The following is a 16,342-nucleotide window of genomic DNA, read 5'->3' as shown; positions in this document are numbered from 1 at the left end:
AGCAAGTTATGAACCTATATTTGTTTGGTTGCAGGTGTGTCCCTGGTGGTCTTTATCTGATGGGCTTTATCAAAGGGCAAGGATTGGCAAAAATGAGATTCTTTCCCTCTCCATGGTGCACTGGTAAATGTTTTACAGGATTTCAGTAAAAGAAAGGAAAAGGAAAAAGCACTGATTTGTAGTGTTTGCTCATTTCTGTGATGTAAATATTCCCACTCTGGTCAATTTCAAGCTACTAGTATGACTTCACTGAACACTTAGTTGGGAAGAGGCGTACATAATCAGCTTTCCGGGGGTCTGTACCAGTGGGCTCCAGCACGTCTCTGCCACCTTCTCACCCGTCTTCCTCAAGCAACAACCTTTTTTTCGCTCATTGAGTTTTGTAGAACTTGTTCTCCGTAGAATAGCTTATGATTTTTTCTTTCCCTGCATTTGTGTGAGGAATCTGACACCTGGCTGGCTGATTTGTAAGCAAGTCCCGAGGAATGCCATGGCTGAAATAGAAACTCACTGACAGAGAACTTGCATATAAAAGTGGGCAAATAGCAAAGAACCCAGAGTTTCAGAGACCAGTAAATGTACAATCGTTTGTCATGGTCAGTTGCTTCACTGAAGGTGATTTCCTGGTGAAGGCAGAGGGCAAATGATTTCGTCCTGGTGGAGAAAAACACCCCCTCTTAGACAGCAACACTAGTTTATCTTTCTTTGGTCTGGGCTTAATCTACCAAACCTATAGTGAGACCTGCCTTTTTTTTTTTTTTTAAATCCTACAAAGAAAACGATCTTTGTGGAATACCCATGAGGTAATTATAGATAATGGTCCACGATCTGGCAGCTCACAAGTTCAGCCACTTGCCTGAGAAATGAATTCCCTATCTGCTACTATAAGACCTCATTATGTGCTGTACTGGTGAATTGATAATGAAAAGACTTAAAAAGTGTCTGATCCAAAAGAAGCTCCTTTCTTAGCCTGACTGGCCTCCAGAGAAGGGCCCTAGGGAACTCAATGCAAATTTCAAACAAGATTACCAGCAGCTTCTTATCATCCCCTTGGAATGCTGGGAATGTGGGAACTGTGAAAAGCCTGCAAAAGATGGAAATACCATAGTTAAAGGGGAAAAAAAGAGAACTTTTCAATTTGATGAAAAGAAAGAAAATGTTTTAAGGTAGGCTGAGAAGATTGATATTATTTTTCTAAAAAGGCATAAGCCCTTTTGTCAAGACTACAAAGAAAACAGATCTCGGGCTTCCCTGGTGGCGCAGTGGTTGAGAGTCCGCCTGCCAATGCAGGGGACACAGGTTCGTGCCCCAGTCCGGGAGGATCCCACATGCCACGGAGCGGCTGGGCCCATGAGCCATGGCCGCTGAGCCGGCACGTCCTGAGCCTGTGCTCCGCAACGAGAGAGGCCACAACAATGAGAGGCCCGCGTACCGCAAAAAAAAAAAAAAGAAAAAAAAAAGAAAATAGATCTCGCTTTAAGTCAGTACTTTGCTCAGCAGATCTATGTAGTATCTTGTGCTGAGGATACCAAAATGAAGTTCACTGTCAACTGAAGGAGAAAAGTATTTGAGCTAGCCACTTGCTTCTTTGCTCTCAGATCCAATCTTAGACCTTTCCCTGAAAGCTTCAGGTCATGTTCAAGGTAGTAAGAGCACCAGCAGGAGAGTGGACGATGGGTGTTAAGGAGATGCCAGGATAGCCATCCCCCTCTCTCACTGCTTTGGGTGGTGATCCAGGGGTGCCAGCTCCCATGAACCAGATCTGGCCAAGTAGCCTTGGCTTCTGGGCTCTGATAGCAGCTCCTTTTCCCTTTGTTCTTTCAGCCCCAGGAGGTAGCTAGCAGCTGTCCAGTGTAATTAAAATCTGCATTGCCTCACTGTCCCCTCTTGGGCTTGTCAACCTTCTCAGCACCTCTGTCACTAGTTTATTGCATTGAATTCCTCCTGTTGAACTTCCTGGAATGACCTTGATTTTCTTGTCTGCAGGCTGACCAATAAAGAAAGTAAACAAATAGTTATAAAGTTCATGTGATGTTGCTAGAAACGGTCTGTGCATAGTGCTATGGGGACCTAGATGGTGGCTCTCTCTCACTTGTGGGGAGCAGGAAGGCTTATACTAAGTGGGAAATTTGAGTTGCAGTTCCAAAAATGAGTTGGAAGTTCCAAGGCAATCAATCGAAGAGGAGGAAGCAGGAGGAAAGAGAGTGTTCCAATTGTCTGCAGAAAGCATGGTAGGGTGACAGAAGATGGAGTTTTAGAGGGATGTCAAATAATCAAAAACCACTGATGAATGGGTCAAGCACAAAACGAGTAGCCTACTTGGAGGGTGGCTATTTGGATTCCAGTTTCTATGACTGGAGATGTCACTCTGGCCACAGAAGCCTTCAATTCCCCAGGACTCGGGATGGGAGAAACCACCTGGGAAATAGATGGAAACATCAATACTCTATTCATTCTACCAACACAAAGGACCATTTGCCAAGTCGGCACCCACTGGGGGAACTTTAAACTGTGTGCTTAATGTGATACCTATGTTACCTAAAGTCTCTAAGCTGCAAGGCACTCTCACTGAAAATCTGATAGTGACCTTCTGGAAGATTCACTTGCTTGCCTCCGTTCTATTGGGGGGTGGAGAGGCAGAAAGAAAATTCCTAAGTCACTGCTTGCAAACAGCCCAGAGCACATCTGTTAAGCCTTTTTCCTTTGATAACAACACAAATATGTCTAAAATTTAGTTTTTACTCCCTCCCCAAATATGCACATGCCAAAGGCAACCGTGGCCTTTCTGCTGGGGGCAGTCACAGCTTCCAGTTTGGGAAACAAATGTTGAAGCCTGCCACTGACACCACCCGGATTAAAGCAGAAGGATCCGCTTGCCTTCAAGGATGATATTTACACTTCTATGCCATAATGCATCTTTCCTTCCCAGCACAGCAAATTTTCAAAGATGCTTCCCGTTCACTTATGACTAAATCCTTCCATACAACTCGGTGAGGCAAATAGAGTGCAGTTACTTGCCCAAGAGCTTTTAATAGACTCCTGTCAAGAGCAGAGATGGCACCCAGGTCTCTGTTTTTGGCAGGAACACTTTCCCCAGTCCTTGTGCGGATGGGGTGCCCGCTGTCACAGCAAGTTTCTGTGCTGTAGGAGGTCCAGGGTCAACATTCCATAAAAAACACAGAAGCTACCTGCTTGGCCCTGGTTTTCCCTTAGGCTACATTTAGGAGGCAACGTTCAAAGAAAGATGTTCAAGCCCTCAAGGAAAGGGCTTTCCTTTCTCACTACCAACCACCTGACCCCAAGAGAAATGCCCTTCTGACCCCTACTGGCTGTGGTGGCACACACGTTGAGCAAGCATAGAGAATCATTTCCGAGCTGATATCAGAATACTCTCCTAAACACTCTCCTGCTATGATGGGACGACAAGGTTAAACATAGGGAAGGTTGACTCAGTCCTGATTAAACAGGCTGGGAAGACAGAAACAAATAATCACCCTGTGCGTAGCAATAATGGAGCAACAAAGTAAATATTAAGGCAGAGGCTTGCTATCAATATTTAACTAGCAAATTAATGTACAGAGGATGCACTTTGGAGAATACAAGGGTGACCAGAGACACAGAAATGGCTCAATTATAATACACTGTCACAGTCAGGGAAGAGGAAGGGGCTGTCTGCATTGTTTAACCCAAGGTTATGGACGCCCAACAGAGGTAATCAAAGGTGATTAAGCTGGGGGATGATGATGTGAGATAATTCTAGGCTCATTAGCATAAAGAATTTGTTGAGAGAAAGGAATAGAGAACATGCTGTAAATTCTGGTCTAGAGTTCTTCCCTACAACTCTTATATGTTTGTGTCTCCCTCATCAATAATTCTCTTAGGTTTTCTTGGTCCTTTATTTACTCAACTAGGACAAAGGATCTTAAGGAACACTTCACATCTTGGGGCAACGCTTCCAACCATAACTTAGCCTAATGTTCCTGTCTTGTGTTCATGCAACCAAATCTATTTCTTAGTTTATTACTCTCTAACCACTTCTCAGAATGAGGATATTGTCAAAGTATTGTACACAAAATATTTTTCACGGGTAAATAAGTGTGGGGCCTTCTGAATTAAAGATTAAAGTGTGCATTAGCATATCAAAGCAGCCGTGATTCTTATAGAGGGATGTAGTTGTATATAGCATTTCCAGGAAACATTAGTCCTGAAGAATACTTTTTTGGAAGTATCTTAAATACCCAAGATTCCATGGAAGACTTTCGGTGAAGGACTTTTCTCTCCTGTTTGTCTTCCTCAATAAGCCGACCAATTTCAGTTACCCTGTTCCCTCTACAACCTTCGTTCCTCTTTCCTTCATGTTTGGGGTGAGATGGCCACCAGCTGATTTTCTGAGGATCTTTGTACCAGGAGTGAAAATGCCTGAGGCATCATCTGGAGACCCCACTCTCCAGTGTGCAAGGTGACTGCACACTCCAGAGCCTTCCCCAGAGTAGTGAGCCCGTGAATGTACTTTATCTTTAGAAGTTAGAATAACATGCAGACACTTCGGCACCTAATAAATTAAAAAAACATTTTTCCTCAATAGGAAATGACAAATTTCAATCCCACTGGGACAGCATCATATTCTGATATCATTTCTCTAAGAGCTAATGAAATGTGAACCTCTAGGATGCCAGGAACTCAGATGATCACATCTCCATGATTTAATATTACAAGATCTCTGAATTTTCTCTTAGCTCCCTCTGAGATTTTGTTCTCTACTCCATTCTGAGTCTCACTAACAACTTCTCCAGGAGCTGCACAGAAACAGGGAAGCACGGTCCTTGAGACAGGGATTCATGCACCAAGAGATTAAAACAAATGGGAGAGAATTTCTGGGGTCAGGTTTCTCTAGAAGGAGCTGTGTTTCATTCCTACCTTGGCCACTACGGATCTGGATGAATTCTGCCAGTAATTCTATTTTCAAAAGTATTTTCCTCTTTATTAAGTAATTTATTAAACCTGTAATGATGCTAGTTTGTTCAGCAATTTGGCTTAAGTTTGAAAGCCCTATTTCTGTCATATCCTGTTATTTTATTTTCTAATTATATGTTTTTGTTTATTCATATTCTATATATAACATCAAGTAATTGTGAGTACATCTCTTTTGTTTCTTGATTTATGTTTTTTTCCAGATTGTGTTACTTTTTTTTTTTTCTGTGCTGTTTTTGTGTTTTCTGTTATTTGTTTGCCTGGTGCCAAGATGCTTCTTTTTATCTTGTTTATGCTTAGATCACTCAGCCTGGACCTTCTCTTTGCTCTGATATAGAATGGCTAATTCTTGACTTTCTTCCCACTATATCTGACCTATAGTGTGAGAAAATGAGAAAGGAAAGAGGCAAGATCATCTTGGTTGGTGTGCAGTCTTTGTTAGCATATCTGGGCTCAGTTTTAAGATTTTGTTAAACATCCTAAGTTAGACATCTAATCAGGTACTAGATGTGATACTAGTTTAACTACAAAGGCCAAAACAGTGATTTAAATAACATAAAATTTGTATTTCTCTTATGTAACTAATTGAATGTAAGCCATCTGGTTTGGTGGCACAGACACATCAGGGATCCTGAATTCTTCTATTTTGTTGTCAAGCTTTCTATGCATTACAGTGGCACTCGGCTCTTATTGGCACATCCACATGCAGTCAGTTGAAGGGAAAAAGAGCAAGGAAAGGGCATAATTACTTTTTTAAAAGACAGGAACCTGAGGTTTGAAGCATCACTTTCTCTCCCATATGATTGGCAAGAACATAGTCACATGGCCACAGAGTAGCAAGGGGGGCTGGGAAATGCAGTCTTTCTCCTGGGAAGTCAGATGGGCAGGTGAAATTTGGGGATTCTATCACTAAAGGAAGAAACTGGTGAATGAGTTGGCTTTGCCACACCAGATATCCCATCACCTAATGGGGGGATGTAGCTCCTTCCCAGGATGGGGGTGCCCTTAGGCTTCAGATGGCTCCCCAATTCAAAGAGCTTCATGGAAACCTCCTCTCCCCATCCCACCAATTTCCCCTTTATTTTGGGAAACAAAATAGTTTTCAAGTTTCCACTTCTCCTCACTCAAAAAAAGAAAAAGATGGGAACATCCTCTCAGTTTGAATAACTCAAGGTTTGGTGTTGTTAGTGAGCATCCTTGGGATTCCTTTGAGCCACCCATGGGTGTCCTCCCTCCTGGGTGGGGGTGAGGAGCAGAATCAGGTGAGAAGCCAGGCTGTGCTGTACCTCCTTGTTGCTCCTGGCTGCTCTAGAGTTTTCTGTTAGTTTGGTTTTAGGTTTTGAAGTTTAGTGAAGTAGGTTGTAGTCATTACCATGTTTAATTGATTTTTTTGCTATATTAATCTCATTTTCACAGTTATCAGAAGAGGGAAAGTTAGTGACATAAGGGGCTTTTTTCAAATTACTGTTTTTCTCTGTTTTCTCTTTTACTATTTATAAATCTCCTCCCAGCATTCCCTATCTCCATCTTTGCTTAATTTTCTTCATTGCACTTATGTAATGCAGACAAAGCACTATTCACCATTTTAGCTAAAAAGCCCCATAGTCTATCTCATTCATTGGCTATGTTCCTGTATTTCGTCAGCTTTTACATTTTGCTATTTTACTTGTTTTTCTAGCCATACTCCTATTTTATTACTTTAAAAGTATCATGTTTTTATATAAAATGAAATTTTAGGAGAAGGGAAAACATTTATACTTTATCTTTTTGAACAGAAGGGTCAAAGCTAGGTTTTTGGAGAACCTTCAGTCATCCTCAAGCAATACCACTCAGGAAGAGGTCTGCTTTGCTAACTAATCCTGTGGTAGCCCAGCTGTGTTGCAAAACTTTATCACTGCTGTTGGCATCCCACAGGCTAAACATATATGCCATTCTCAACCAGGTATCTAGAAAGTTTGTCTTCCCACAATTGCTGGGAGATAGGCTTCTATGAGACCACAGATGATTTATCACTTAATAAATCCTATAAGGTGAGGATAAGTTCTAAGTTTAGCATCGATATTTCATATTATGAAAACATTACCTCTCTCTTTGATTGCTTTGTCATACCACCTGGACAAACATTTGAAAATTAGTAGACATATTATAATGAGGATAATAATCAAAATGCATCTCTGTATTATTCTCTGAATGTTTTTTTTTTTTCTTAATGGTTAAAGCAGACATACAATGTATGTCTAATAGGCCACAAACAGACTGTTTTGGTTAGCCTAAAGTTCAAATTAAATCATGTATAAGCCAGAATGACTTCCCCATACCTCAATATGTGAAAATTTCTTCCATCATTTTCCCCTTTTAATTGCAAATCTTTCCATAGAAAGCACTGATAATCAATATTTTTTCCAGCATTGCCAGAGTAGCTCAGAGGCCTGCTCTGGGTCCATTCATGTCCCCTTGTTGCTAGGCCTGCTTTTTGTTTATATATTGGCCTAGTTGTCCATGTTGGGGGGAAACTAATCAGGCATAACAAACAAGTACAGAGGTTTGCTGAAGGGGAAACATTTTATAGGCTATACATTTTAGCACTTACACCCAATTGTCACACAAGCATTGTACATGTGCTTTTAGCAGTAAACTTAAAGCCAGCAGTGATACACATCATAAGTAATTATGCTCTGTGATAACTTCATAAGACAATTTTTTTCAGTCCTGAACACTGGGGTCAAAAATATGGTTTGAAGCAAAACAATAACTTTCCATTAGAATTCTTTAAATTTCTTACCCAGTTCAGCAGTATGATCTGAAAGTTACCAAATGTTTTCCATATAATATCGTACCAAATAATCCTAGTTACTTTAATATTCTTTTGTTTCTTTTTTGGCCATGCGGTATGCTTGCAGGATCCTAGCTCCCTGACCAGGGACCGAACATGTGCCCTTGGCAGTGACAGCGATAAGTCCCAACCCTGGACCACCAGGGAATTCTCAACTTTAATTAATTTCTGAGATGCCTAGGGGCCCTTTGGAATACTCAAAGTTAGCTAGAGAAAGAAACTTACAATCTGTTATCAAAAGCAGTTCAATATTCCAGAAAAACTTTGTTCTCTCAACAGAGAGAGAAAACCAAATTCCAGTCTTATGCTAGCTTACTATATATAACAAAATTCATTTATCTAATTAAATTCAATCTAAATCAAACTTGACAATATACAAAATTCTTTTCTCAAAGTTCCTTTTTCACAAACCTTTTATCACTTTCTGGACCCATATTAATTTTTCACTTATTTTCCCCATATATAAGCAAAACAGCTCTAGGACAAAATACTTCTTTTTTTCTTCAAAAAAATATCTCCATTCTTTATACCTTCTCTTGCTGACAGCACATATCTTACTTGCTTCACACACTGAAATGCTTCCCTTATCATTTCAGTAGATTTAATTACATATTACAATTTTTAACCCTTAAAATCTTAACAAAACCAAGAAACAAGTAATTGAACTGTCTGTTATACCAGCATCTGTAAAAACTATCTTTAAGTAAACATCCCTGAAACATAAGTACTCTGAAAGTGTTTATCCAAAAGCTTTTATCCAATTTATCTCTATTTTATTATTTATGGCAATATCACACATAGACATATGTGCCTCCAGACAGAGACCTCATAGCTTTATCTTAAAACTTATTCATGAATCAAATATTTTAATACAGAGCTCATTAGTCTATTAATAACAGTTGGAGTAAGTTAAGTTTACAAACTTCAGTTTAAAATATCTTTCCTCCTTTTTTTTTTTCCTGGCTTGAAGTTCTACTAATTAACCCAAGGCTGAAGTCTCAGGCAAAGTGGGCTGTTTTTGTATTTCAAGGACATGATATGAGTTAACTTCAAGTTTTTTACTAGGAACTTTTGTTCTCATGGATTCAGAATTCTGAAATTTTTTTTTTTTAATCAAGCCAGCTTTCTCTAACTGCATACGTGAAAAGAACCAGTTTTGGAATTTCAAAAGAGTTTCATCTTAACCAATTTTCTCCAGAGTCTAAAGAATACTGTTACCATACATTGTTAAAAAATTTATCTTTCTTTTTCTTTAGTCATAATCTCATAGCTAAAATTTTTCTAATAAATTGAACCTGAATTTCTCATTTTACAAAAGACAACAAAGATACCAATCACACAAATGGAATATACATTCACACACCACAAGACAGAACTGTCACAATCCTCCAAGACGACCGATACGGTGTCCCAAACAAACACGTCCCCAACATAAATGGTCCTCAACGTCAGACACACCTCAGAACCAACTGGTAAAATGCCCAACAGCGCTTCGTGCTCACAAATGGTCCTCGACGTCAGACACACCTCAGAACCAACTGGTAAAATGCCCAACAGCGCTTCGTGCTCACAAATGGTCCTCGACGTCAGACACACGTCAGAATCAACTGGCAAAATGCCCAACAGCACTTCGTGCTCACAAATGGTCCTCGACGTCAGACACACGTCAGAACCAACTGGCAAAATGCCCAACAGCGCTTCATGTTCACAAATGGTCCTCGACGTCAGAACCAACTGGCAAAATGCCCAACAGTGCCTCATGTTCACAAATGGTCCTCGACGTCAGACACACGTCAGAACCAACTGGCAAAATGCCCAACAGCACTTCGTGCTCACAAATGGTCTTCGACGTCAGACACACGTCAGAACCAACTGGCAAAATGCCCAACAGCACTTCGTGCTCACAAATGGTCCTCGACGTCAGACACACGTCAGAACCAACTGGCAAAATGGCCAAGAGCGCTTCGTGCTCAAAAGACAAGTTTGCCCGGGAAACACCAGTGGACTTACTTGGTCTTGGAGCTCGTCAGCAAGTCCAGATGCATGTTTCCGTTCCACCAAGGAAAAGCGTACGTTGACAGCCAGTGCCGAGCAGGGGAGAAACAGGGAGGATCCCCCAAACACATGGTTTCCGCAGCTGCTAGGAGCGTCCCCCCAAACCCCACTGCCGGGGCCAGCGAGCCTCGAGCGGCGGCTCCTCATAGCCATCCCGGCGCGTCATCATGGCGGCTCAGCTCGGGAAAACCCCGGGAGCAGATGTCGCGAGAGTGCAGCAGCCCCAGGTTGGGAGCCAGAGACTGTAACCGGAAGTGGGGTAGGGCTGCTCGCCGCTGTAAAGCCAATAAAGAGGCCAGGTTGGTGGGAAGGAAAGTTTGCTTTATTTCAGAGGCCGGCAGCCTGGCGGGGGAGGGGGCAGAGGCCTGTCCAAAGGCCGACTCCCCGTGCTGACAATCAGTGGGCAAGAGCTTTTATAGATGTGGGGAGGGGGCTACACGCAGAAACAGCACAGTCAGCTCTGACAGTCATCTTGACGTTGGTCATCGGAGGTCTGATCGGCATCATCTTGATTGTTTTAAGTACAGTTAATCTTCAGTTCCAGGGTTACTTTTTTCCCATTTCTTTGAGTCCAGTTCTCAGAACTGTGGAAGCTATGTCATGGCTACAGTCTGGACATCACGCAGTTAACTTCACCCACCTGGTGGGGCTTTCAACATCTATAAGACAGCTCACGGGAGCTGTTTTCCCTTGTTTCTGTAATTTCTCACTTCTCTGATTAAACTTATTGTTTGGCTAAAATTTTTCCACAGACATAAGGCAGTCTGAGGACATGGTGGGCAAGGACCATAGGGTCCTGGTCCGTTTCAGTAGGGTGTGAAAGAAATGTCTTTTAAGAAAAAAATCTTGATATGTGAACCCTCCAAGTTCTTGCTCCATAACGAACTCCTGGTAGGTTAAACCTGCCCCTAAATTTTCCCCTCATTTCCCATTTCCATGAAAGTTCTCTTATTCCAACCAATCACCATGGCTCCTTTATTCAGCAAATATTTATTTAGCACTTACCGTGTGCCAGACACTATTCTGTATGCTGTGGAAACTGCAGTGAACTAAACAGATGAAAGTCACTGCCCTCGTGGAATTTGCATTCTATTAGTGTAGATGGATAAAATAAATGAGTAAAGTATACAGTAAACAAAAAGGTGATAATTTCTATGGAAAGAAAGAAAATAGGGAACGGAGATGGGATAGGACTCTGGATATAATTTGACCTCCTTTCTTATGTTTTGGACACAAACTTTTCCCAGTCTCCCATCTGGACAGCTGAGATGCACGAGGACTTTACAAATGACTAAATAGTACTAAAATGAATTAATACTAAGTGGCTAGTTGTTAAGGGAGATTCAAGTAGAAATACACAGAACATACTTGAAGTATAAAAAAGTGTGCTCCCAGGACTCACGGAGCCTGTCTCCTTTTACACACTGCTTCCTGACCTCCCTAGTCTCTGGACAGAAGGGCTGCAATAATTCCACAGGCCCATAGCCCAGGTGCTGCACATCTTCTCTGCTGACCTGTCCCCACATGCAGGAGGCCCCTTGCAAGCCAGCATTCAGGAGTCTCATCTTTGACACGAGATGTCTCATTTTATTTGCCCGCTCCCCCTAAGTTACTCCTCTCCCTGAGCTGTGATTGGTTTCCAGCCCGAGAGGCACCTCACTGCCCCAGGTGGTGGGGGTCATGGATGATCTCATCCGCCTTCTCCAGCAGGACTGCCCTTGTGGGTTGTGGCAGCGACACCCACTCCTTATGGGATATACATGCGCTCCCCACTTTGCTCAGAGCCTTCACAGTTTGGTGGGGCCATAGGTCGGTCTCAGGCAGCATTGAAGAAACAGTGAACAAACTTTCTCGTCTTCTCTGGCACAAAGGCTAGAAGCCCATGCTCTGACTGGCATTACAGCAAGAGGTGGAAACAGCCCAGATCCTTGAACAGAGCTGACATGCAGAGCTACCAAACCCATAGTAGACTCCGTGTGGGTAAAACATACACCTTTATGTGTTGAGCCACTACAACTGGAAGTTTCTTTCCTACCACAGCTTAGTTAAACTAATACCCAGCCTATAATAGTCAAGTGAGATCACAGCACTGGGCATTCCAAAGCATTCCGATAACACTTGACATTTGGCAACAAGGAGACCATTCCTTCACACGGAGGAGGCCGTGTGGGGCAGCATCTCAGATTACAAACTTTGGGTTAGACAGAACTGGGTTTGAATCTTGCAGATGCTACATACTGACTGGTTGTGAGACATGAGTCATATTGCTCAGCCTTTCTGAACCTCAGTTTTTGTAACCTCAATTCATCAGGTTGTTTTAAGGTTGATGGAAACATCTAGTAAGGTTTGGTACACAGTAAGCACACAGAAAATCGTAGCAGTCATGATGATAAGGAGTTCAGAAGTTTACGTAGAGTAGATTCAATAATGTGCTCGCCGATTAACCGAACCACACACATCTGATGTCCGAGCTCTGGGTGCTAAGGGAACAGAGAACAAAACCAAACTGGTGTCACTGCCTGGACCTCTCCAACCATCCAAACTTTCTAATAAATACATGAAAATAAATCAAAGGGATGATTTGTTATTTGGATGACCGAATAACGTTATTTGGTATTTCTTCTTACAACTCATAGGAACTTAGGTAACTTAAATATATATAAAATTAAAAGTTGACCCAAGAAAAATTATGTTTAAGACTCCAGATATAAGGTCTTTTTAGATATAGGACATGAATCACAGCAGAAATTTTGAAAATGATCTGAGGGTAATGATTGAATCTGCTTTAAATACATCGCGAGGAGTAGCTTCAAGATGGCAGCGGAGTAAGAGGTGGAGATCACCTTCCTCCCCACAGATACACCAGAAATACATCTACACGTGGAACAACTCCTACAGAACACCTACTGAACGCTGGCAGAAGACCTCAGACCTCCCAAAGGGCAAGAAACTCCCCACGTACCTGGGTAGGGAAAAGAAAAAAGAAAAAACAGAGACAAAAGAATAGGGACGGGACCTGCACCAGTGGGAAGGAGCTGTGAAGGAGGAAATGTTTCCACACACTAGGAGCCCCTTCGCGGGCGGAGACTGCGGGTGGCGGAGGGGAGAAGCTTCGGAGCCGCGGAGGAGAGCGCAGCAACAGGGGTGCGGAGGGAAAAGCGGAGAGATTCCCGCACAGAGGATCAGGGCCGACCGGCACTCACCAGTCCGAGAGGCTTGTCTGCTCCCCCGCCGGGGCGGGCGGGGCTGCGAGCTGAGGCTCGGGGTTCAGTCGGAGCGCAGGGAGAGGACTGGGGTTGGCAGCGTGAACACAGCCTGCAGGGGGTTAGTGCACCACGGCTAGCCGGGAGGGATTCCGGGTAAAAGTCTGGAGCTGCCGAGGAGGCAAGAGACATTTTCTTGCTTCTTTGTTTTCTGGTGCGCGAGGAGAGGGGATTAAGAGCGCTGCTTAAAGGAGCTCCAGAGACGGGCGCGAGCGACGGCTAACAGCGCGGACCCCAAAGACGCGCAGGAGACGCTAAGGCTGCTGCTGCCGCCACCAAGAAGCCTGTGTGCGAGCACAGGTCACTGTCCACACCCCACTTCCGGGGAGCCTGTGCAGCCCGCCACTGCCAGGGTCCCGGGATCCAGGGACAACTTTCCCGGGAGAACGCACGGCGCGCCAACGACATGCCGGCCTCTGCCGCCGCAGGCCCGCCCCGCGCTCCGTGCCCCTCCCTCCCCCTGGCCTGAGTGAGCCACAGACCCTGAATCAGCGGCTCCTTTAAGCCCGTCCTGTCTGAGCGAAGAACAGACGCCCTCCGGCAACCTACACGCAGAGGCGGGGCCAAATCCAAAGCTGAGCCCCAGGAGCTGTGCGAACAAAGAAGAGAAAGGGAAATCTCTCCCAGCAGCCTCAGAAGCAGCGGATTAAATCTCCACAGTCAACTTGATGCACCCTGCATCTGTCGAATACCTGAATAGACAACGAATCAAACGAATCATTCCAAATTGAGGAGGGGGACTTTGGGAGCAAAGATATATATATATATTTTTCCCTTTTCCTCTTTTTGTGAGTGTGTACTTGTATGCTTCTGTGTGTGATTTTGTCTGTATAGCTTTACGTTTACCATTTGTCCTAGGGTTCTGTCTGTCCGTTTTGGAGGTTTTTTTTACTATTTAAAAATTTTTCTTAATAATTATTTTTTATTTTAGTAACTTTATTTCATTTTACTTTATTTTATTTTATTTTATCTTCTTTCTTTCTTTCTTTCTAATTTTTCTCCCTTTTATTCTGTGCCATGTGGAGGATAGGCTCTTGGTGCTCCAGCCAGGCATCAGGGCTGTGCCTCTGAGGTGGGAGAGCCAAGTTCAGGACACTAGTCCACAAAGACCTCCCAGCTCCATGTAATATCAAACGGTGAAAATCTCTCAGAGATCTCCATCTAAACGCCAAGACCCAGCTCCACTCAACGACCAGCAAGCTACGGTGCTGGACACTCTATGCCAAACAACTACCAAAACAGGAACACAAACCCATCCATTAGCAGAGAGGCTGCCTAAAATCATAATAAGGCCACAAACACCCCAAAACACACCACCAGACGTGGACCTGCCCACCAGAAAGACAAGATCCAGCCTCATCCACCAGAACACAGGCACTACTCCCCTCCACCAGGAAGCCTACACAACCCACTGAACCAATCTTAGCCACTGTGGACAGACACCAAAAACAACGGGAACTACGAACCTGCAGCCTGCGAAAAGGAGACCCCAAACACAGTAAGTTAAGCAAAATGCAAAGACAGAGAAACACACAGGAGATGAAGGAGCAAGGCAAAAACCCACCAGACCTAACAAATGAAGAGGAAATAGGCAGTCTACCTGAAAAAGAATTCAGAATAATGATAGTAAAGATGATCCAAAATCTTGTAAATAGAATAGAGAAAATACAAGAAACGTTTAACAAGGACCTAGAAGAACTAAAGAGCAAACAAACAGTGATGAACAACACAATAAATGAAATTAAAAATTCTCTAGAAGGGATCAATAGCAGAATAACTGAGGCAGAAGAACGGATAAGTGACCTGGAAGATAAAATAGTGGAAATAACTACTGCAGAGCAGAATAAAGAAAAAAGAATGAAAAGAATTGAGGACAGTCTCAGAGACCTCTGGGACAACACTAAATGCACCAACATTCGAATTTTAGGGGTCCCAGAAGAAGAAGAGAAAAAGAAAGGGACTGAGAAAATATTTGAAGAGATTATAGTTGAAAACTTCCCTAATATGGGCAAGGAAATAGTTAATCAAGTCCAGGAAGCACAGAGTCCCATACAGGATAAATCCAAGGAGAAACATGCTAAGACACATATTAATCAAACTATCAAAAATTAAATACAAACAGAATATATTAAAAGCAGCAAGGGAAAAACAATAAATAACATACAAGGGAATCCCCATAAGGTTAACAGCTGATCCTTCAGCAGAAACTCTCCAAGCCAGAAGGGAGAGGCAGGACATATTTAAAGTGATGAAGGAGAAAAACCTACAACCAAGATTACTCTACCCAGCAAGGATCTCATTCAGATTTGATGGAGAAATTAAAACCTTTACAGACAAGCAAAAGCTAAAAGAATTCAGCACCACCAAACCAGCTTTACAATAAATGCTAAAGGAACTTCTCTAGGCAGGAAACACAAGAGAAGGAAAACACCTACAATAACAAACCCAAAACAATTAAGAAAATGGTAATAGGAGCATACATATCGATAATTACCTTAAATGTAAATGGATTAAATGCTCCAACCAAAAGACATAGACTGGCTGAATGGATACAAAAACAAGACCCATATATATGCTGTCTACAAGAGATCCACTTCAGACCTAGGGACACATACAGACTGAAAGTGGGGGAATGGAAAAAGATATTCCATGCAAATGGAAATCAAAAGAAAGCTGGAGTAGCAATTCTCATATCAGAAAAAATAGACTTTAAAATAAAGACTATTACAAGAGACAAAGAAGGACACTAAATAATGATCAAGGGATTGATTCAAGAAGAAGATATAACAATTGTAAATATTTATGCACCCAACATCGGAGCAACTCAATACATAAGGCAAATACTAACAGCCATAAAAGGGGAAATTGACAGTAACACAATCATAGTAGGGGACTCTAACACCCCACTTTCACCAATGGACAGATCATCCAAAATGAAAATAAATAAGGAAACACAAGCTTTAAATGATACATTAAACAAGATGGACTTAACTGATATTTATAGGACGTTCCATCCAAAAACAACAGAATACATATTCTTCTCAAGTGCTCATGGAACATTCTCCAGGATAGATCATATCCTGGGTCACAAATCAAGCCTTGGTAAATTTAAGAAAATTGAAATCGTATGAAGTATGTTTTCCGACCACAACACTATGAGACTAGATATCAATTACAGGAAAAAATCTGTAAAAAATACAAACACAAAGAGGCTAAACAA

At 42.5% G+C, this 16,342-nt stretch overlaps 1 protein-coding gene across 1 annotated transcript in view; it reads right to left on the bottom strand.

Annotated features, from left to right (window-relative positions):
* The window catches only part of ITGB1 (integrin subunit beta 1), a 201,489-nt gene extending 191,108 nt beyond the window's left edge, over window positions 1-10,381 (bottom strand). The window contains exon 1 of the mRNA XM_079910581.1: window positions 9,815-10,381. Within this exon, the coding sequence (XP_079766707.1) occupies window positions 9,815-10,012 (198 nt within the window). The 5' untranslated portion in view covers window positions 10,013-10,381. The remainder of the gene's footprint in view (window positions 1-9,814) is intronic.
* Between the last annotated feature and the right edge of the window lie 5,961 nt (window positions 10,382-16,342).

Source organism: Stenella coeruleoalba, assembly GCF_951394435.1.
Source record: "Stenella coeruleoalba genome assembly, chromosome: 2".
Taxonomy (NCBI): domain Eukaryota; kingdom Metazoa; phylum Chordata; class Mammalia; order Artiodactyla; family Delphinidae; genus Stenella; species Stenella coeruleoalba.
Note: the sequence above shows the minus strand (reverse complement) of the source record. Positions and strands in the feature narration are given on the sequence as shown.